Source organism: Saccostrea echinata, unplaced genomic scaffold (assembly GCF_033153115.1).
Source record: "Saccostrea echinata isolate AGI-Se365-2 ecotype Australia unplaced genomic scaffold, CSIRO_AGI_Sech_v1 ptg000054l, whole genome shotgun sequence".
Lineage (NCBI taxonomy): Eukaryota > Metazoa > Mollusca > Bivalvia > Ostreida > Ostreidae > Saccostrea > Saccostrea echinata.
Window position 1 is genome coordinate 46,865,424 of NW_026889803.1, and position 24,273 is coordinate 46,889,696.

Genomic DNA, 24,273 nt, shown 5'->3' on the forward strand with positions numbered 1-24,273 from the left:
TGGTTGTGTATATATCTGATTATAGCTCTCATGAGCTGAAGGCTCAAGTGAGCTTTTCTGATTGAAATTTGTCTATTGTTTGTTGTTGTTGTTGTCTTAAACATTTTGCAATTTTATCTTCTTCTCCAGAACCACTGGGCCAATTTCAACCAAACTTGCCACAAAGCACCCTTGGGTAAAGGGGATTCAAGTTTGTTCAAATGAAGGGCCACACCCTCTTTCAAGGGGAGATTATTAAGAATTAATGAAAATTTAATGGCATCTTTAAAGGTCTTCTCAAGAACCACTGGGGCAAAAAAGATGAAACTTGTATGTAAGCTTCCTGACATAGTTTTAATTGAAGTTTGTTCAAATCATGACACCCCTGGGAAGAGTGGGGCCATGATAAGAGATCAAAGTTTTACATTGGAATATATAGGGAAAATCTTGCTCCAATGAACAAAAATGCAATTATTACTCATACATGTATTGGTATGCAAGCATCTTGAGATAGTTTACATGCAAGTTTGTTTATAAGGCTTATAATCTTTTCCAGAACAGCAGGGCCATGTTAGTCATATTAATGCTTCTAAATGATGTGTGATTTCAACTTTAAATAAATCATAGCCCCCTTAGGACTATTGGTAGGTTTTATTCCACACCATGGATCAAAATTTTGTATGGACTTATGGAGGCTCATTACACTCGCAATTTATTTCATATTTCATTACAGCACCACTTTAACTAATTCAAGTTAAATATGCTTTGTTTTAAGCTTCTTATCTATAGAATTGCAGAATTCTCAGTGTCAAATGATGGATATCTTCTTCAGACATAAAAAGAAAACGACAACACTTCATAATAATTAATATTATTTTTAATAGAAAACAAATATTTGTCCCAAAAAACAACCAGTGTGCTTTTTGTCTTAATAAGAGTTATTTGGAAAACCAGTTAAAAATAGACAAGAAATGTAAGTTATAAATGGTAGAGCTTGCTGTGTTTGCTGTGACATTGATCATTACTTGTGTATAGTGAAGATCTGGATGTCCTTCTCTTAGGTCTCTGCTTAAAAACAATCCCTCTTCATTTGTGATTCATGATGAATCCATTACTTTGTTTTCTATGTGTGACCACATGTTTATGTTTTTAAGGGTTTTAAAGATTTAAATCATAAACAGAGGGAACCTGTATGATTTGTCCCCACAGGAAAATGAACAAAACAATGGAGGGGTTTTTTGTGTACTTGCATCATCAAAAAGCGGTAAAATGAAATACCTTAAAGAGAGAGTTTTTTTTTTTAAAACTGATGATGAATAACAGAAGTGCCATAGTGACTCAGGTGAACAATGAGGCCCATGGGCCTCTTGTTTACTCCTAAGATCCCTATTTTCAATATTTGCACTGTACAACTTAGCACTCAGTGATATCTCTAACCTGAATACTTGTATCTGAATTTAAAAAAAAGAAATAAAATTCATTTTTAGGTCACTTGAGTTACTCAGGTGACCTTTTGCTATCTTTTTTTGTTCGTCATCATGCAATGTTTGTTAACATTTGAACATTTTCATCCTCTCCTCCCGAACCGCTGAACCAATTTCAACCAAAATTGGTAATAGCATGAGGGAAGGGGGGTAAAACTTGTGAGTTTCTTGGTCCCTGTCCCCCTGGAGCCTAGGGATGGAGATAAAACCACCAAAATTAATGCAATCTTTAAAAATCTTTTTTCTATACTCCTGGACACCAAGCAGTTGAACTGTTGTCATAATTGTAATAAGCAATTAAGTCCTCTACCAAAAATTTGAAATTCATGGCCCCAGGGTCAGGGGTTCCTGAGTTAAGGCAGGGGCTCTTATATGATAATATATTGAAAATGCTTATAGCTACGTGCATGGTTTTGATGACCAAGGATGCCTATTCTAAAAATGTGAATTTCCTGGCCTAAGGGATTCTAGTGTTAAGGTGGGCTTTATTGATTATATAGTAAAAATGCATTAATTCTTTGAAAATCTTATTCTATGCTCTTGGGTATTAAGCAACAAAACTAATTCCATGGTTATGGTGAGCAAGGGTGTCTTTTCCAAAATTGTGAAATTTGTGGTCCCAGGTTCGGTGGGTTTTTTTAAAGGGCAGGAGACTATTGATTATATAGTGAAAATGCATTATTTCTTTGAAAATCTAAGTGAGAGGGAATTAGTTGGGTTTACTAACAGTGCTCAAGCACTATTGTTTTGTTTAGTTTACATGGTGATAGTGACAATATGGGAACAAGTACAGGCAAGTAAGTATATGTACTTTAAGATTTGTTGCTGAATACAAGACTAATTATTTTTTTGATCCCTGATAATCCTATTTCATTTGCTTTTTATACAACATATCATCTTTTAGTTTATATTGTTTTATTTGATACTTCTATCCTCTGCAGTGTTGTATTATACTCAGGCAACTGGTAAGGTTCTTGGGCCTCTTGTTCTAAAAATGTGTATTTTAAAAATCGTAAAAGTTTAGTTGGTGAGCATATTATATTTTTTGGAACTAGATGAATTACTCATCTTGTGAGCTTACATGGGAGATGGGGTGGGGGGAGCTGATTGTAATTATAAGGTTTCCCCAATATAAAATGTCCTGTGTATATTCATATCCAAATACCCTATCCAGGGGTGCTGCCACTGTCCTCATAGTTTCTATGTTACAATCGATGAAGTTGGCTCAATGACAGTTTCCATGAGTCTAGTGTGACACCTTTGACCTAGGCGTGTCAATGTTGCATAAAACACAAACTTGATGACAGAACTGCTCCCATTACTGAGTCCCAGTGAGACCACTCTTATGTGACATTACTCAAGTGCCTTAATTATGGCCTCTATTGGGAATATTGATTTTTTTCACTTTGCAGGTTTTTATTTTGGCTGTTTTATTAGTGAGCCTGGCTTTTTTATGGCACAGATCAGATTTGTTTGCTGCAATGCACATTAAGATTATCTTTTACTTGTGATACTGCAGAAGATGTTATGCCGTTATCAGATTTACATTAGGAAAAAAATATCGATATTCTGACAGTAACAGATTCCAATATCGGTGATAGCTGGTTTATGAAATGATTTACATCACAAAAAAAGCAAAATGGTCTTTTACCTTTCCAATAATACATATTTTGGACATTTTATCAAAATTATGGCCATCATCTGCCATTGCATATCATTCACACTTGAGTCAGTCACAGCCTGTCTTTATCACCTAATGAAAACCAAACTTCCTGTCTCACTCTCGCAGGAAAAAATAACTCCAAATTATTGCCATTTTAATGGTCTTTAATTGACATTATTTAAATCTTACATCTCTAATAAAGCTGACGGTGATTTGCTAATTTAGCTTTTCATATAATAGGTCTGTTCTTAGATTTGGTCCACAATTTTTACCATCATTTTCACACATTGACCCACCCCCACCTTTTCTTGCGTCATTGTCCCAAAAGCCGGAATCTCATGGATAAATATTTCTTATTTGTTTTGCATAGTGGTGTAGAATATTATCCCTTGATTGTGCGATGAATCAATATCTCCTTGTAATTCTGTAGTCTGTGTTAAATAATAAACTAATAGGTTCACGGGAAATTTGTCCATTAATATCAACTCCTCAGTAAGCGGATTGATTTCTCTCATAGGGAGCAAGATCGATATGCAAAAGCTTTATAAACACCAGGGTGAAAAACGCTAACCCTAATAATAAAAAGATATTAGTATATCAATATTTAATGAATCATTTTATGGAAATTGCTGGGATATCATATGTATTCTTGTAAATGGATCCAATGCAATTTCCTGTGAGACTCGCCGACCAGTTTGTGGATGTCGATGTCTGATGCTAGCTTGTTTATTGGGTGATGAACAGGCCACAGTTATGAAGCTCTTTCTTTATTCTTTTCAGCTGATTAATTAGTATTGGTAAGGTCTCAGATTCCCCATAAAATATTCACATCTTGTTGGAACTGTTTTGTTTCTCTACTGATTGATAAGCTAAGGTAGTGGAAGCTTCCTTGGGGGTTGTGACAAGAAATTTGAACCTCTGAAAGAAGAATGCTGCAAAATAGCCCTGGCTGATAAAATGTGATAGAGTTTTTGAACAAAATCCCTTGACAGGCAGTATATGTTGATTTCTATCAGTTGAGATTGAAGTGAGTGCCTGTAAAGGCCTTGTGTTGTACTGGGGTCTGCCATGATTTCTGTTTTTCATTTTCCTTTAATGACACCTAATCCACCTCAATAGTACCTGTCATTCTGAAGAAAACTCAATCAATACCGGAGATTTTTTTAAACTCTAGAGTGTCTGTTATTAGGACCCAATACAGTGTGCTGCAGGCACTTAACACGATTTTGCCATTTATCCCCATAAAAAAGAATGGCTTTCCAAAGAAGCATAAAGCTGCTTTTTCCGCAAAATCTAATTACTTGTTGATTGGAGAAGTCTCTGTGAAACCTAATTTGCTTTTGTATAACAGTAGCGTAGCTTCAGATTAACACACTCTCTTATTGATAAAAGTGTCTTAATATGGCAGAAAAGGAAACAAATATTAAGTAGATTCTTTTTATTGTCATGGAAACTGTCTTAACTGGTCACATGATCACTGCCTTGGAAGTAAAAAGTGTAGGTTAAAAAAAATTATGCAATTTGTAGTGTTCAAAGATTTATAAAGATGCATTAGTCAACATAAATGAAGTTTTTAATTTAGTTATACATATAATGAAGGATATATGCTTTGTAATGGCATTGAAGGCCTTTGGGTTTGTAAATAAAAGGATTGCTTGAAATAATAAAAGATATGAAGTGTTTAAATAGTTTTAAAGACCACTGATAGACTTTTACCTGTTTCACCAGAGAGAGTTCTTGTTGCTTTATAAGGTGATGTTTTTTCAGTGTATTTACATCTTCTAACACATTTATCAAATGGCTCAGATTTATGTATTTGAAATCCACTCTGCTGTAGACGCAGAGGAATTTGGACAATATGAAGGTCTCACAAGTCACCGCAGGTCAAACACAAGTTTCAATACCAGGTTTAATGATAAAAATATATCATACACCAGGATCTTTATTTGTCGGCTTGACAGGTATTTAATGGGAAGTCTTGTGTATCGACAGCTTGCTGTTCTCCAACAAACTCTTATAACAAGAAAATTGATTGGGTCAATGAATTTCAACACAAAAAGGTGCGTGTGATTTGGGAACGATTATAAAGTTTAACATCAATTACACATTGAATAACAAATATTTGTGTTTATGACAGTGCATCAATATAACTTCACCTAGCCTGGTGTTTGAGAAGCCCTACTTCAGTGGTGAAGCGATTATTTATGATTGATCCTTTTAAAGATCGGCCATCTCAGTCGAGGAAAAGATTTTAACACCTATTGAAAATTGCCTGCCAGAAAAGGAACAGACAATTACGCCTTGAATATGTTTTATATTTCACCGTAGATATTTTATCTGCTGTTTTGTGACCCCTGTGACCTCTCATAGCAGAGAGTACACCGTAGATTATCTCAGACTGCACATGATATTGCTGGGATTGTTACAACATGTGCATATTGCTTGTCAGGCTGTGCATGTTTCACAAAACTTGAAGCCGAACTACAGGGGAAGAGAGAGGTAGTAAAACAGAGTGGAATTTACCAGTGGATTCAGAGGAAGGATTCAGGATGTTAAACCTTTTTTCTCTAAGTGTTTAATGGATGATAAATCATAAGGATTTGTTAAGTGGCATTGTGAGTAATTATGGTAACATACATCACGGTAAGTACTTCTATTGTCTGTATGAGGTGTGAGGTCAAGTCTTGTGAGATATGTGAGCCACCAGATATCAGATATCGGCTGTCAGCAGGGTGATATCTGATCCCCTTGGTTAAGGGGTTGTAGTGGATAATGAATCGTTAAATCTCTGTGGCTAGAGGAATGCTGGAGAAGACGGTGTTTGTGCTGGGGTGATAGGAGGTCTTTAATCAAAAGGATGACAGTACGTGATTGGTCAGTTATAACTGCTGTTCTTATGACAAAGTGATGACATTTTACTGTCAATGGATGTAAAAATGAAGGGCTCTGATTTCGAATAGTTCATGCACCAGGCATTTAATTAATTCTCATGCCTTCCAAAGATTTTAGTTAAAAAAAAGCCTGCCTTTATCCTCATGTATGTAAATTTTATCTTTAAAGTTAGATCTGTTAGATATATTGACAGGAATTTTAATAGTGGATTTACTAGTCCTAGATTGTGTGCATCAGTATGGGGTGATTTTTAAGTGACCTCGAGGCATGTTACGGGACTTCCTGGAGATTTTGAAGTACTGCTGTGGGGTAAAGAAGATAAACAACATGGCAAATAAATTTTGATAGAGCACCAATGATTAATATATTTCTTGTAAAGTGAATCACTTAAGGAAATACTGCTTCAAAGTCATGATAGTGGTTAGAGATATACTTTGCAATCCAATCAGTAAAATGTTGGACATTGTTTGGCCACGTTTAAGAGATTTTTTATGCAATCTTAAGTTTAGGTGTAGAGAATAGTAAGACAGGGGGAAGGAGTTTGTTGAGCACCTCAAGAATTGCTTGATGGTATCTTGAAGCCCTATTACAACAGAAATATGGCCCATAAAAGAGATAGTAAAACAAGGTTACTGTGGGATATTGCCATTGTCTGGAATTTAATGAGTAAGATTAGCCAGGATAAAAAAAAACAGATATTATCTTAAGATCAGACTTAAATTGTTTCTGCTATTGATAGGGATTGCCAGATAATATACATCACACTGGTGTATTGGAACATGTTCCTGTTGACAGCTAGCTGCTATTTGATATTGTTGAAGAACAGGGTCAAATTCTGTAAAGCTAGGCATTTTGAATGTTGGTATTCTGAAGGGAGACAACTGATCTAGTCAATGAGCTCATATGGGAGCTAATCTTCAATATTGGGAGTTTGTTAATGTATTAAGTATTCTAATGTGCTGATATTGATGGAAAACATCCAGACTTGCAAATCTTTTAAATTTGCTACTTTCCACATTAAAAAGATTAAATCATAGGTTAAAAAAAAACAATGTTTATCTCAAAGACAGTGACTTAATTGACTTGGATGATAAATGTTCTTGTGTTTACATGCTTCTTCTTGTCTGTCCTTGATATGGAGATATTGACCTCAGTGATATAAGAGTACAAACTCCCTATATCCGGCTTTGATTTATAAATAACCGTACTCGTCCTCCATCCCCCCAATAAAAATCCTATGATGTTCAAGGATAAATTATTGATTTGTTGCTGATGCATAGCTTTCTCATTAAGGCATCAACACTTTGAAAAATGACAATAATTGTTTTAAGATTCCAATCAGTCATGTAACCGACAAACATCACACAGTCCTGCAGGAAAGAAGTTGGCAAGAAGAGCCGTTAGCTTTGACATTAGCCATGCCCTGTGTACATCAGCAGTAGAATTATAGACTGGATGCTATTGTGAAACATTATTGACTATACAAGTCAATTACAGTGGATAAAGATTAATGTATTCCGACCTTATCATGTGATGTTAAACCGCGGAGGATGAGAAAAGTATATAACTTTGTTATTGATCGGAGAGTCTCCAGCGCGTTTAGCTTCTGTTTGGAATTCATTTATTGGATTTGAAGTAATTTACGCCCAATTATAGGAAGAGCCACCGTTTGATCTAGCTGGTGAAATCTTTTGTGATTTGTCATAACATTACTGGACTTAGATGCGTGAGATGGCAGTAAGCTGGCTCCTGTATTGAGATCTCCACAAGATGGTGGAATGACAGAAGCTTTGTCTCCTTACACCTCTCTCTGTGGTCTCTCTCTGTCTTTGCCTGTATTTCTTTGTTTCCTGACACCAGTGAGTTGAAGTAGGATCAGAGCTGTCGGATTATGTATGTAGGCCTCTCTGTTAACTGCCTGGGAAATGTAAGTACTGGCATTTACTGTGCTTTGGGTGCTGCTGGCTTTAGCTATCATATCTTTGAGGATATATTATTGGGTATTATATCAGAGTCTCTCTAAGAAAATAGAGCTTGAAGAGTTGTGTGGTTTGAGTGATATTTTATGATTGATGTTTCAACAAAATGTCATTATTTTTGTTCTTCAGTGATGTTGTCAAAGATGATGTTTAGCGATGAGCATTTGGCTTTTATGTATGCAAGCTTTTATTAATTTAAGACAGACTCCTTATGTGTAAATACTAAGAGTTAGTATATTTGAGGAAGTATGTTTAGCGTATTTCCCTGATTTAACTAATATCTGATTCTCTTTACTACCCCGTTATTGATTTTATATGATATCTTGGCTTGATCTTGAAATATACATACAACATGTTAAAGAAATTAAAGTATTACAGGGTCGTAGTTCCTGAAGATTCCAAAATTGGTCCATTTGGCAAATAGGTAGTTTATTATCATATGTTCTGGTGCATGATGTTGAATTTTGGGAAAAAAATAGGTCAAGGATACTGCATAGGAGTTTTGTATTGGAACTTATAGTATAGCTTAAGTGACATATGGGACTTTTTGATAAATTGTTTCTTCCTTATTGTATGAGTGTGGTTGGAGAGGAGATGTGAGTCATTTGAAGATGTCCAATGTTAAAGCATTTCAGTACTTGAACTCATTATGTTGTGATGTAACAAGTATTGTATTATTACAGTGAAATTGCCTAGAAGATGAGAACCATAATAACCGTGGTGAATTAATAACCTCCTAATTTTTCTGTAAACCACAACTGTGTGATAAATCTCGCATGTATGAACCATTCTCAACTTTAAAAAAATGTTTGACAGTGTTTATGAATGAAATTGTTTGTATGAAGTCCAGTGTTTGTGATATATGAACAAATTGAAACAATGAACCACATGAATGGATTATACCCTAACCTGATAGATAGGATGGAGGCATACTTGATGTCACAGATGGCAGCCCAAGGTGGGATTCCCCCAAATCTCTACTCTCTACATGGTGAGTACTTACTCTCTGACTGCATTACCCCCACTGTGTACTGTATGGTCACACTGTACTCATATTGTGGTATTCAAACACAATTATTATATATGTGCATTGTACAAACCAAAGAAGTGTAATCCTTCCTTAACTATAATTAGTCATGATCCATATTTACCTCAATAAAATTACAAGTGGTTAATTTCTAAAGTTGAATATTATTTTAAGTTTGTAAAATGTTACCAATGCCCTTCACTCTAGAGACACGACTTTGGGTTACAATCACTACACATTGTGTAGGTCATATGCAGCTGTCTTTTCCCTGTTATTGTAATCATTTCAGATTTCTCTACTTTGGGCTCTAAATTAGAAATATTCTGTTCTGTTCAGTTTTAAGCAACAACATATTTCCATGAAGAATAGCAAAGTTTTAGATGTTCGACAGACATACAAACAACTGTAAAACCAAAGCATGCCTTCTCCATTCAATGCTAAAATTTTATAATTCAATTCTTTAATGGGATTTATATTAGTGTCATTATGTATTATCTATCGTACACGTAATTCATGATTGCTGAATATAAATTCACTTCATCTAATGTGTATATATACACTGATGGACTATTTAAAGATTTTTCCATTAATCCATGATTGATATATGGAAGCACCAAAGTAATAAGTTCACAAATAGAAGACTGTGTAAAGCATGTAACCAGTTAAAAGCTGCATAAAACAGATCATCGTTGAGTTGCATTATTTAGCCAGTTAAAAAAAGCATTGTCAAGTTGTTAAGAAATTGTTGAAAATATAGCTGTAACCTTATATTTGCCTCATCAAACTGTGTCTATAAAGGTTGCTTTTTGTTTTGTTTGCATGTTCTTGTGGGCTATCAGTCTCGGTAATGACTGACTTGAAGTACCCATTGCTGTGTTGGAATCAATAATCTCTCTGCAGTGTTATAGCATTTTACCTTGATTAACCCACTGTTCTGTCAGCGGATTAGCTCTCTCAACAGCTCTTCCTCCTAAAATAAAGCCTTATTAATTTGCTCTGGGTTACATTGCGTGAAATCATGTAATTGTCGGGAGTTTTTCTTACCAGAGATTTTATTTCCTTGCATTTGCCAGTGCTGTCCCTGGGGTAGTGCAATCACACAATTAGTTGCTGAGGGAAGATTCTGTTTTAGGTACTGATCCTACAAATTGTCTGATAAGGATGGGTTAGAGTGGGGAATCTATTGATTCTCATAGCCAATCAAAACTGCTTCTGTGGTCTGTAAGTCATCTTATGTGAAAGGTTACTAGTGTTCTATGGGCATTAAGTGTTTAGATTTAGATTGGAATTGAAAAAAAAATGGCCAGTTTTTGTTAATTTTAGTATTGAGCCATTTTTGGCAGTCTTCAAGAAATTTGAACGATTGACTAATGGCATTATTACAGTTAATTTTGATTGATTACAAAAATTCTCCGAATATTTTAGTTGACACTTGTAGTGCAAATGTGTTTAGAAAATTAGCAATTTATTATTAGAAATGATAAATGATGAACTTTATTTATAGAGCAATAGTACTCAGTTATAATAAAACAAGTGTCACTCACATATGCTATATTGCACTAGCTGAAGATTTTCATGGAATTCTGGACAGTGTAACACATTGTGCAATTAATTATAATGAAAAACCTTCTATAGTTTATTTATGATTAGTCCAACTTTATGTTGTCTTTAGTAGGTCAACTGAACCTTTTTTTTTTTTTAGATGAAGTGATCACCTTTTAAACATAATTTGTTTGTAAAATTCAGTAATTTGTATACTGTTGGTTTGTGATCCAGACTGTGCTAATTACCACTATGACCTGATGTGGCCTGAGAGACACCTCTTTAACCTTGTTGAGTGGATAGAACAGGTGTTCTCCATCATATAGAAAAGCTGTGATCTCTTTTGTCATCAACCAAACTTACAAGGAGGAAAAACCTTTCTTCACAATCAGCAGAACCATCTGAACAAGTGATGTTTGATAGACAAGAAAATCTGCAGTGTGTCTCTAAACAGCAGTTTATTTTTCCAGCAATGGCTGCTGAGATTCTGTGTAAGCCTGTGTTTTTGTAGAAGATAAGGTGTAAATTGTTCAACCTTGTTATTGGTTCAGGCTATTTATTGACCAGTGGATTTATTGGATAGACTGGCATGTCTACAACACTCAGGCTAGTGTGAGGTCGCAGATAACTGACCTCCATCAGGCAGCAGACCATATTACTTCTATAGATCCTTCTGGGCTAAGGACATGACCTTTAACCCTCTTCCATCTGACACACAGCTTTGACATCAGAGCCAATATCAGACATTGTGGGATCAGTGTATGAAATGAGAAGATAAATGGTGCAGCACTGCAGCTATTTAATACAGGCTGATACTGCATCAGGCTGCTATTGGAAGGCTTGTGTGTGTTTAACACCTGCTGTTTTGTTAGCTATCAGGGTTTTGTGTTGTGATGATAAAGAGATTGTAGATGTTGTAAACTATATCGCTGCAACTTCAGGATCACTGCCACAGGGGGATCAGGATATATAATATACAGGGTCTATACCTGACACATTAGGTACAGCTATCAAATGTTTACAGACTGCAGCCATTAAAGGCTCAGCATTGATCTCACTGTGATAAAAAAAAAAAGCAAAATAGTTGTTTGAAGTAATGGAAAAGATTACCTTTGCTGCCTCATTTGTTGACATTTGGTGTACATGGTTACGTAATCACTGGCACGTGTTATCAGGAATATTTTGGCAGTGACCTCTAACCATTTGAAGGATCAAAGGTTAACACTATTGTGTAGCTGTACAGACATCCCAGCAAGATGGTATTTAGATGAGGGAACCTTGTGCAATAGCAGTTTACCTGTATGAGAGATTGTGTTTGGCATGCCATGAAATCTGCTGGATAAATTGCTTCTCACCTTTAAAAAACATGAAACACCAATTGATGGAATAAAACAATTATTTGACAAAGAAACTACCAAAAAAATCTGGAGATATTTCTTTCATTTGCAGAAGCTATAAATCATTGCCGCTGTTATACAATAAAAACATCTTTAAAGTGGAGATTTGTAATAATGAAAATATTGATTGACTAAGAATCTAATGGGGCTCAAAATAAATAATAAATACGGGCATAAGTCAACCTTGTCAAAAGCACTTAAACAGACTAACGACAGCAACCTAAGACATATTATCGATTTAACTTTATGAATTCTTATACTTTGAAATAGAGATTTAGTGATCGCCGTATGGTAATCTTCTTACTATGGCTTTGCTAGTCTGTACAGTGGCTACAAAGTCGCTTTAAATGGCAGATTGTGACAAAGTGTAATAATGTATTCGGGAGTTCTCTAACGTGACAAATAGTGCCTTTTGGATCCTGTTAATTTCAGACACACACACCTGTCACTCCGGAAGAGTTGAGGAATATCAGGCTTTCTCCGCTTATCTCTCTGGAGAAATCAGGTATTGATGTAAATCACCATGTTTTGAGGATGGTGTGTGCTCAATTATAAAATTGATTTTTACAATGATAATTCAGCACTAGTGGAAGAAGAGGATCATAAAAAAGAGGAAAGTTGAGGGATTTATGGACCTGAGATTGTGAGGTGGAAATAAGCAGGCATCATTGTCGTTGTGAGTGAAGTAAATACCCTAGAAAGACAATCAGTCTGAATTATGGAGTGACATGAAGGAGATGATGTCCTTTGTGTAGAGAAACAGAGGGGGATTCTGATGTTTCCCATTGATTTTCCTTTCAGCATTAAGTGGGATATGATGGAAGGTACATGATTATGACTAAAACATGTGTTTCCTCTGCAACAGTTGTTCAAATCCATGTTCCTAGATTGACACACACACACAGGTTGTGTTGATTTAGTTGTTTAAGTAGTTACACTTCATGATCTTTAAACAGAATCACACATTAACTGTAGATAATTTCTCTGTATAATTTAGAAGTGCAGACTTCCGATTTTTAAGTTAAATAATGAAGAGATTGTGAATGACAATCAGTTATATACAGAGACTAGAGACACGGTGTAATGGAAGCCATACTGACATAACAAGTCAGGTCCTGTGGTTTATACTGCTGAAGTATAAAGTTTATCTGAGGACAAGGTGATAATACATATCTGTGATAATATGTGGTGGAACCCCAGGCCCTCCGAGATGTTAGCTGGATACTACCAGTATTCTGGTAAGTTAGGGGAGGGAACTGGTTTAACATTTTTTTTTTTTTGCATGTTCAAATGAACAGGGGGGTATTTCTGCAGTCATCTGTCATTTATTTTTTTTTCTTCTTCAGAATTTCTTTTGGCAAAATTTTAATTAAATTATTGTGATGAATTATAAACTGCATAAATTTACTTTAAATTGCTTGTCAAGTGTTCTTTCTGTTACCTCAGAGGGGGAATATGTTATTTAATTATGATTGATTTATTGCCTGTATTGTGTCTTAGGTCCTAATAAACATAATCATTGTATATCTATTACCTACTCAACAACCAAAGATTTTCTCTGCCAAAGAATGTGTTTAAATTTTCCCGAGGCTTCAACAGTTTCACACATTAATGGGGTATACATTTGAACTTAATGCCATGGGGTACATGATCTGAGAATTGAGGTGGATAATGGTCGATGAGGGATGACTAGGAAAGCATGTACAATTTTTCTGCTTCAAAAGCATGGACAAACATTAGGGGATTAGAATGTTTAGTTTGAGTATAACTAGAAAATGATTGATCTTCTCCAGTGCCTATCTACATAAAACCACTTACCATCATTGTCAAAGCGGCCATAATACCGCCAGACACATTATCTATTTACACACCACAGTTCAGGCCCTGGTTTATGTGAACATGGAGTTGATGACTGTTAAATTTGATATTAAAGCTGTATGTGATATTGTTCTTTGCTGTTAAATCTCCTAATCCCCCACATAAAATTTAAACTGGGATACCAAGGAATTTGATCCAATATGAAACATAATTTTTTGGTTATCATTTGTGGTTCTTAAACGATTTACCTTGCCATTTTTCATACACATGTTGAATGATCTGATTGGTGAAAGATGTATACAAGAAAAGTAGTTACTGATGATAAAGTATCTTTGTGTCAAAATTACAGCATCAGTTAATTAAATCAGGCATTGAGTCCAAACATACTTAAAGATTCATGTTGAGTCAAATTTAAACTCGGTGAATAGATTCTTCAACAAACAAGTAGTAGGCTAGTTAGAGGAATACAGTGTATTCACTGAAAATAATATCTGATTGTTACCATATACATGCAGTGTTTATTTAGCAACATTTATTTAAGATTTAATTTAAGTTCTTTAAGTGGTAACATTATGTGTAGTTTGTAGATCTTTTCTTTATAAATAATTATCATGATGTTATTTTATTGGGGGGGGGGGGGGGGGGAGGAGGAGGGGGTGTTAGATACTACGTTAAGGTCAGATTATATATTTTCTTCCAAGTGGAGAACAGATAATTTATTTTCAACATTTTCAAGGACAGATTATTCTTTCCAACATCTGCCAGGCCCCTCCCCCCAGAATCAGATACTTGTCCCTTTATTATCCCTTGCAATGAAGTTGGAGGGGATATAGTAATGCACATATGTGTGGGTGTGGGTGAGTGAGGGCGTAGTGGAAGTTACTATGCATATGATAATTTAGATCGGGATTGCTGTACTCTTTTGCGAGGGGATGCTGCATGTTGCATTGCCCTTGTTTTTATTATTTTTTATTACCTCACGTAAGCCAAAGGCTCAAGTGAGCTTTTCTGATCAAAATTTGTCCGTTGTCTGTTGTCGTTGACATTGTTGTTGTTGTAAAATATATATATGTCATATATATATATAGGAATACATAGGGAAAATCTTTAAAAATCTTCTTCTCAAGAACAGGAAAGCCTTGATTGGTCATATTTATATGGAAGCAGGTAGTGTAGATTCAGGTTTGTTCAAATAATGACCCCCATGGGTAGGGTGGGGCCACATTGGGCGATCAAAGTTTTAGATAGGAATACATAGGGAAAATATTCAAAAATCTTCTTCTCAAGAACAGCAAAGCTTTGATTGGTCATATTTATATGGAAGCATTCTCAGGTGGTGTAGATTCAAATTTGTTCAAATCATGACCCCTGGGGGTAGGGTAGGACCACAATGGACAATCAAAGTTTTACATAAGAGTATATTAGAAAAATTTCAAAAAATCTTCTCAAGAACAACAAAGCTTTGATTGGTCATATTTATATGGAAGCATCCTCAGGTGGTGTAGATTCAAATTTGATCAAATCATGACCCCTGGGGGTAGGGTAGGACCACAATGGACAATCAAAGTTTTACATAAGAGTATATTAGAAAAATTTCAAAAAATCTTCTCAAGAACAACAAAGCTTTGATTGGTCATATTTATATGGAAGCATCCTCGGATAGTTTAGATTCAAGTTTGATCAAATCATGACCCTCAGGGGTAGGTAGGGGCCACAATGAAAGTTTAAACTTGTAGGAAAAAAGTCACAGTCAAAAAAAATATGTAAGCATCCTTAGTGTATGTAGATTCAATTTTGTTCAAATCATAACCCCCTCCCTTTTAGGAGTAGGTGGGGACCACTGATGCATATAAGCATTGCAATACTAAACTGATTTTTGCTTTTTTCCTAACCACAGTGCTCAGGTGAGCGATGTGGCCCCTGGACCTCTTGTTATTTTTATTATTATTAATTCATTTAACAAAAATACATTTTGTTATCACAAGGTGATAATGAAATATAAGTAACTTATGATACATATGTATTCATTATTATTTGCATGATAATATTTGCTGTGCACCAACCTCAAATTTGACTTGTTACATCAATTAACCTTCAGCAGTAGTACCCTATCAGCATTCTTAAATTGCAGTGATGGAATGAAATATTTAGTTGATTGTTTTTAAAAGGATTGAATAAATATGTGGAATATCTAATTATAGCATACAGTTTACAACAGTGAATTTGTGTGCTGCATATTAAATTAACAAATTAAATCTCCCTGAAGATGTACATTAATTTAGTGAACAGAATTATGTGACCTTCATCATGCATTCATTAATTATAAATGTTAATGTGTTATTTAATGTCACATACTGACAAAGACCAGAGTTTGCAAAGATGCAGGATTGGCAGTATATGAAGAATGTCTTGGAGAAAAAAAACAATAATTTCGAAAAATGAGAAAAACGAAAACGAAATATTTAGCTGTTAAATGCAATAATGAGGACATTTTTAATCAACAGAACATTCTGTGAAGTCTTGAATTTACAGAATAAAAAAAAGAAGCTAGTATTGTGGTTTACTTAAAGAGTTGTCAACTTTCTTGTGCAAGTATGCAAATAAGATGTGGGCGCCCAAATCTCTGTCAAGAAGAGGGTCACCAGGTCATGCACTCTAACCTGCCACTGTCAAAGTTAATGTGATTACATCATGAGAAATAAGACAAAACTAGAATTATGCTAATATAGTGCTTGTAAAAAGCATTTGGTTTTGTGGCTGGTATTAGCATTGTATAATTCTGTGTGTGAATCACCCTGACAGTTTGCCGAGACTTTTGTTCTGTCCTCGGTTTGTCATCTCAGGAGGTCGAATAAATGTTAAGAAACTGACTGTGTTCATTAAGCAAGTGTAGCTCAAAATCAAAACCAGTTTGTAATATAAATGCCTTATGCACAGAGAGGTATATGTTACTTCCATACATTTAGACATTTAGTGTGTTTCATTCCCATGCATTACTTTACATTTTGACCATAAAATTATATTTTTTGTTTTAAAGAAATCTTGCATGGCTGTTACGCACAGGTTTGTGTACCATTTTGGACTTTTCAAAATAACAAGAATAGATTTTTTTGATATTGTGGAATCATATTAATTTGTGGGGGTCAATGTTCGTGGGCAAGCAAAATTTTGTCGATTCGTGGGTAACTTGTTTATTCATGAGATTCAATGAATCATAATGGTTCATGGAGATGTAAATTAGTGGGTGAGGGTGACCCACTAAATCCATGAACATTTGTCCCCCAAGAGCAAATTGGATGATTCCACAGTACCAGTATATTACCCAGGTCAACAGAGAGAAGAAGGAAGCAGTTGTGTGACATCTCAGTGGTTTGAAGTTAAAATTTCCCGATTTATTTAAGACAATTGAGGAAGCAGCAAGGATTTAGATGCCTCTTAACACAGTCCTCACTTCTGGGCTTCAACAAGCCACTTCAGAGCACAGCTTCCTTCCTTGTTTTGGTGTCTTTGTTCTCTTATAGCTCTCATCCTACCACTTCAATCCCATCTTGTTTAACACTCTAGAAACTTCCCCTATCTTTTTAGAATTGACTCAGAAATAGTTTCCCTTTTTTTATCTGACAATACAGTTGGTGTGAACATACTTATTGTTTAGAGTCATCAACAAGAGGATGAGTAGGGGAAAAAATGACATTGAAATGCTGCTTCTGTAATTCTAACTTGTAGTGTTCATTATGTAGTAGATCAGTGATGTTGTTACTGAAATATCCCCAAATCATAAAGACCAGACTGTTATAGGTATTTCTAATATGAACTGTGAATTTAAAAAACAAATAGAAGTAATTAGAAGAATTTTTTTTTCATTTTCTGAAAAAGTGACCCAGAGTTCAGTATGATGACTGTGAAGAGAATCGTTATTAATAGTGATGGTTGTAGATTGATGACAGGGATTAATATCCATTTCATCCAGGTCCAGTAAAATGACCCTGTCCCAATTGAAAATTGACTCTTTTTTCCTGAAATTAAGGGGAAAATTCCCAAATGGCAAGCAAATTGAATTTTTCAGTGCTTTTTAAAAAAACTTAATTTTGAGATTAAAATGATAAAAATGTAAATAGAGAATAAGTCTACAATCTAACTCTTCAATCTATAGTTAATGTAAGTCATCAATATTTCCAAATTTTGCCATTTTTTCGATTTAAAATTCCCAATTGAAAGGGAACAGGACTTTAAGCTCTTGATTATGTTTGGCAGGCAGCGGTGTTTGTTAATGGACAGAGGGTCAGTACTACCCTTCACAAGCCCGGGTAATTGGTGTATCTCTGTTATTTTGAAGTGGACAGTGTAACACAGATTTCTGTCATTTTATTTACATAGCTTTAAACCTCTAAATACAGGTAAAGGGTGTCCCATTCTGTTGAACTGTTTGTTTAACATTGGATATTAGAATACACTCACAAAAGATTTTTTTAAATTAAAGTAAAAATATTTTACTTAAGTGATTGAAACGATAAACTTTTTCATTAGGAGGCGAATAGAGGGATTGAGGTAAAAAAAAATTTTACCTGGTAAATTAGAGGGATTGAAGCAGTCTTTTCTGCAGGTAAGCCTCGGCTTGTGGGAGGTATACATACAGATGACAGGGTTATTAGAATTTTGATGTAAGCAGGAGAAGATATATGGTCTTTTATTGTAATCTGACAAGGTGAGAATTAAATTTATACAGAAGGCCAACACTTGTACTTGGTTGTTTGTGGGTAAAATCTTGTAAACAAACCATAAAATCATGCCATTATTTTAAAACCTTGAATTTAGCCCTGAGAAATATATCAGGTTTTTGAGAATAAATAAAAATGAACTGACACACTGAGACCATTCATCATTCTAATGTGTTGACATGTACACTGTCATCTTTAGTTTATTGGAGGAGTCGTGAAGAACAATGATTAGGCAGACAAAACGACAGGTAAAACAAATGACAGAGTTACTTCTTGTCTGATTACAAGCACATTGCAGCTGTTACTAAGAGTTACAGGTTAATAGAGTAAACTCTGAGTATTTTTTTGTTTACAGAACACAGAATATTCCAGCTTCTGTTGTTGATCAGGCTGCAGAAAGGCTATAACACTATCACACCTGTTTATGTCACCTGTTTAGCTCACCTGTCCATGTGGTTATTGATGAATTTAATGACCACATTTTGTAGGGGCGTTTCAAGATAAAAAGTTCAAGAAATTTGGTCAATCCCCCAAAATGGGTTCTATGACCTGTTGACTAATATTTTTACCTGAAAACTTCAATTTAGGAATTGTTGAATCTCAAAGAGATACATGTATAAAAACCTTAAAATACTAAAGAAGCATAATTTGAAGCAAAGTGAAATTCTGAAAATGTATACTGAATCATAAAATGTACATTGTTGGATTTTGACCTGTTAAAGAATTGCAAGGGCTTTGACATTAGGTATTGGTGTTTTACACAGAAGCCTATGATGGCTGTAGACAGCTGAGGGATACAGATGCAGTTTACCCAAACTGTCAGATCCCATCAACATTACAGTAGATCCTAGAGAAAGGACAAGCTTGTTTTCTGCCAAATGACTTCAGGGGAAGATAATTGGGACCGACAGAAGTTATCAATAGCATATTCCTTGTAATCCAAATCAACACGATTTATAACCTGTAGTCTAGGAAGATTGTGTATACAATCAACAAATTATTTACTGATTAGTAAGGCATGTGTATATCAACACACTTCAGAAAAAATGTGTTTGTTATACGTTCTTCAACTTATAATCATTCAATAAATGGGTTTATAACTTCCATTAGCCAGTTTGTGTGAACAGAAATACAGATTATAAGAATTTGGCAGTTTTCTGTTTAAACCATTGCTCTGTGAAGTTTCAGATTCCTTCACTTGTCTCAAACATTATGAAACTGACAGCTACAATTTCCCTCTCTCATACTTTTGTTACATTTGCCATCTTGTACTAGTAGCAGACACACTAACAGCCTGTGAGATCTGCCTTTTTACTTGGCCAGAAAAATGCACATTATTATTTTTATGAGATAGCCTGACATATGGGAGCTATTGAAGTTGATTCTTTTGACCTATTTAACAATACATGCTGCTGTGTGTGTGAAGTGACAAAGTAAAACTTGATCCCAGAAATAAGCTCAGCTGTTCAGTGTTTTCTGCTGAATACGGTTTCTTACCCTCTGAAATAAACCTGTTTTCTCCAAATGTTGACTTTTATTACCCAGTAATTGTCGTACAAGAATACAGTTTTAATGTACCAAGTAATTTCCTAAATGATAGGTAATTACACTAAAGTGCTTTATGTTGATGTGTGGGAATAGTTCATAAAGGAGATCAGACATAAATTTACCACTTATACTACAGTATTTTGAAAATTATACTTTGTCAAAGCCTTAAGGAGGAGAGGGGGGGGGGGACCCTAAAATTGTCAAATTTAAGATAAGTCATTGTCCATCTTTGAATATTCTTGCAAGGCAGAGCATCTGGGGGCTTAATTCTTCTTAATTCTAAGACCTTAAAATATTAATGGTTTTATTTAATAATTCTTATGATTATTTTTGACAAACAAAAAATATTGGAAATGTCTCCTAAGAAGATCATTTATGCCCTACTATATCTCAAGAATCCTGGAGCTTCCTGAGACTTCATCCCCTTGGCCCCCACCAGGGCTTTGCCCTGGACTTATTGGGGACCTCAAGCTGGCCCCCAGACCTCCTGTCTAATCATCAGTGCCCCCCTTCCACCCTTCAAATCCTAAATCTGCCCCTGCATGGGCTGTTGTTACTTCAATTGAAAACATATTGTTATATCTTTCTCATTATTGAGGTCCTGTAACTCTACTGATTACTTATTAATGAATTGATTTGATACATTTGTAGGGCTGCAGCCAGGAGCTAAGCCACCACCACTGACCACGATGATGAGTCCCGCCGCATCTAAACTGTCTCGGAATACAGCCACTGTGCCACCACTGAATCAGGTCTCCCCTAGTAATGGTGTCACCTCTGTCAGTGCTAGTGCTGCAATGAATGCCACAAGGACTGCCAGCTTTGCTGCTGCTCTCCGAAAACTAGCTCATCAGGCTAAAGATCCAGGTAATAAAGTGATACATTAATGATGGAACTAATCAAAGTTGAAGTGAAGATGTCCAAGAGCAACTTGATCTTGTTGCAGAAAATAAGATAAAATATATGGGAAAGAATTTGCATTTCTTGTGTATATCATGAAATATGCACTGATTTTTCCTGCCTTTTCTTTAAGAGGATTACCAAGCTATGTGATATGTAAGTGTGTCAGGTAACACACCTTGAATGTCTATTTCAGAGGACCCAGCACCCAGTCATAGCTCCCAACCTGGCAGTTCGAGTACCAGCCCTCGGGCTGTCACCCCCAAAAGAGGACCCCCTCCTCTGGTGTACAACAGCCACTCCACATCTCTGACATCACCACCAGTGGTCACCATAGCACCCACACAAGCCCATCCCACTATCCCAAGTACAGAGACCAAACAGGTACATTGGTCTAGCTCATATTTAATAGAAAAGCAACTGTAGTTATCTCCCTTCAAAGTTGCTCTTGGTGACATATTGAACTTTGATGTCAAAGAAAAGCTGAAAAGATCTCTGGTCACATGATAGTGAGATATTAGTCATTACAAGAAGCTCTAGTGACAAAGCCAGAGAAAAATAAACAGGGCATTATCCTATCCATAAGGAGAGGCTGACTGAAGATAATTGCTCTGTAACAGTCCTATGCTAAGCCAATTATTGTGTGTTGTCACTTACTGCTGGCCTCCAGGGGGCCGCTAGTCCTCGATCCCTGATGTATATCCTCAATTATAGGGTATTTTGTCTCCTATATCAATGTGGAGAGTGAAAGAAACCAGATAATGGCTGACAAATTATAGAAAACATGAAAGCTGAAATGGTATATGACATAAAATCTGACAAAACATTAAAAGTTTGTGGTACTGTAAATTCATGAGAAATTATATAATTAAGGAAAAACTGAAAAGTTGCATTGTATTGAAACTTCAAAATAGCACAGCTTTAGGAGATTAGGAAATGCTACATATAGGAAGTGCGAGACATGAATTATTTAAGACTGTCTTGTGCATTTTCCTGTTCAGTAGATTAGAAAACCCCTGATGCAATATTTAAGTTCAACCATAAAGAAAAGGATATGACCTGACTTTATAGTTGAGGGTGGACTTCTACCTTTTTAGTCATAGTTTTTGAAATCGTTTGGCCCAGCAATCAGTATTATAGATATTTCTATCTACATGTGATAAAATTCAGATTCTGAAAAGGATTAAAACATCAGCAAGTTATGACTTTTACTTATTAGAAAAAAAAATTGTCTTTCATTTTAGAGCATTGAGCGAGCCCACTCCGTTCAGAGTACTGCCTCCTCAGTGTATGAAGCTATGAGTTTGAAGCAGGAACGAGAACGCCCACAGTCAACTCACTCAAATCGAGATGATGATCGAAACTCGCTCAAAGACCTTCCTCTCTCAAGGAGGTAAAGATCTTGTCATCAAATTGACTTTTATCCAGGCAAAGAAATTAAATACAATGTTATTAAGGTTTGATGTTTTTCATGTACAGTACAAGTCGTTTTTTATCATACCGGTTTTATATCACACTTCTTTTTTTATCATAGATATTTGAAACACGAAACCATTTCTTAATAATTCATTGTAAATTTCGTCTGTTATTATCATAGGTAAAAGTGTACACTTCGCTTACTATAATAGAAAATTATCGTCCATAATATTTTTTTCACACCTTTTCACTCTTGGGACAATCAACAAAACAAAAGATAACACCTATCTACACCTGTGGTTCATGCACTGTCCCTTGTCTATACACAACGGCTTGATTGGGGAGATTAGTTACACTTCAGTGCACTTACCTGAGTGATTGATACGAAGTTTGTTATGCCCCGCCATGAATATGGCCGGGGCGTATAGTGTTTGTCATGTCCGTCTTCCGTCCTTCTGTCCTTCCGTCCTTCTGTCTGTCCTTCCGTCACACTTTGTGTTTAGCTCTGTTCAAAGCTCAGTTTCAAAGAAACTATCCAAGATATTTTTATCAAACTTCATATGCTGATACAAACTGATGAGAGCTATTCAACTGCATCAACATTTTTTGACCTTGACCTTTCTTTTGACCTTGACCTCAATTTTCTTAAATTAGTGTTTAGCTCAGTTTTAAAGATATCATTCAAGATAGTGTAATCAAACTTCATATGTTGATACATACTGATGTAAGTTATTCAACTGCATCAACTTTTTTGACCTTGACCTTTCTTTTGACCTTGACCTCACTTTTTTTAAATTAGTGTTTAGCTCAGTTTTAAAGATACCATTCAAGACAGTGTTATCAAACTTCATATGCTGATACAAACTGATGAGAGCTATTCAACTGCATCAACATTTTTTGACCTTGACCTTTCTTTTGACCTTGACCTCACTTTTCTTAAATTAGTGTTTAGCTCAGTTTTAAAGATACCATTCAAGATAGTGTAATCAAACTTCATATGTTGATGCATACTGATGTAAGTTATTCAACTGCATCAACATTTTTTGACATTGACCTTTCTTTTGACCTTGACCTCACTTTTCTTAAATTAGTGTTTAGCTCAGTTTTAATGAAACCATTCAAGATATTTTTAACAAACTACATATGCTGATACATACTGATGAGAGCTATTCAACTGCATCAATATTTTTTACCTTGACCTTTCCTTTGACCTTGACCTCACTTTTCTTAAATAAGTTTTTAGCTCAGTTTTAAAGATACCATTCAAGATAGTGTTATCAAACTTCATATGCTGATACATACTGATGAGAGCTATTCAACTGCATCAACATTTTTTGACCTTGACCTTTCCTTTGACCTTGACCTCACTTTTCTTAAATTAGTGTCAAACTTTATATGCTGATACATACTGATGAAGGCTATTCAACTGCATCAATATTTTTTGACTTTGACCTTTCCTTTGACCTTGACCTAACTTTTCTTTAATTAGAGTTTAGCTTAGTTTTAAAACCATTCATAATATTTTTATCAAACTTCATATGCTAATACATACCGATGTAACCTTTCAACTGCATAAACAATTTTTTTCTGACCTTGACCTTTCATTTGACCTCGACCTCACTTTTCTTAAATTTGTGTCAAACTTCATATGCTGATACATACTAATGTAAGCTATTCAACTGCATCAATATTTTTCACCTTGACCTTTCCTTTGACCTTGACCCCACTTTTCTCAATTTGTGTTAAAATGTTGCATTACTAATATACCCTCGGCGGGGCATTCATGTCCTATGGACATATTTCTAGTTTATTTTACAAAGTAGATTACATAACAACACAAAACCATTCGCAATCTTATTTTCTTCTTTTGTTAAAATCCTGAATTGTACATTGATAATAAATGTGTTTTA

General features: G+C 35.2%; 1 protein-coding gene across 1 annotated transcript in view; it reads left to right on the forward strand.

Moving 5' to 3' along the window:
• LOC133205798 (uncharacterized) overlaps positions 1 to 24,273 on the forward strand; it is a 36,365-nt gene that overhangs the window by 4,356 nt on the left and 7,736 nt on the right. The window contains exons 3-5 of the mRNA XM_061341677.1: positions 20,699 to 20,914; positions 21,144 to 21,331; positions 22,192 to 22,340. Coding sequence (XP_061197661.1) covers positions 20,699 to 20,914; positions 21,144 to 21,331; positions 22,192 to 22,340 — 553 coding nt within the window. The remainder of the gene's footprint in view (positions 1 to 20,698; positions 20,915 to 21,143; positions 21,332 to 22,191; positions 22,341 to 24,273) is intronic.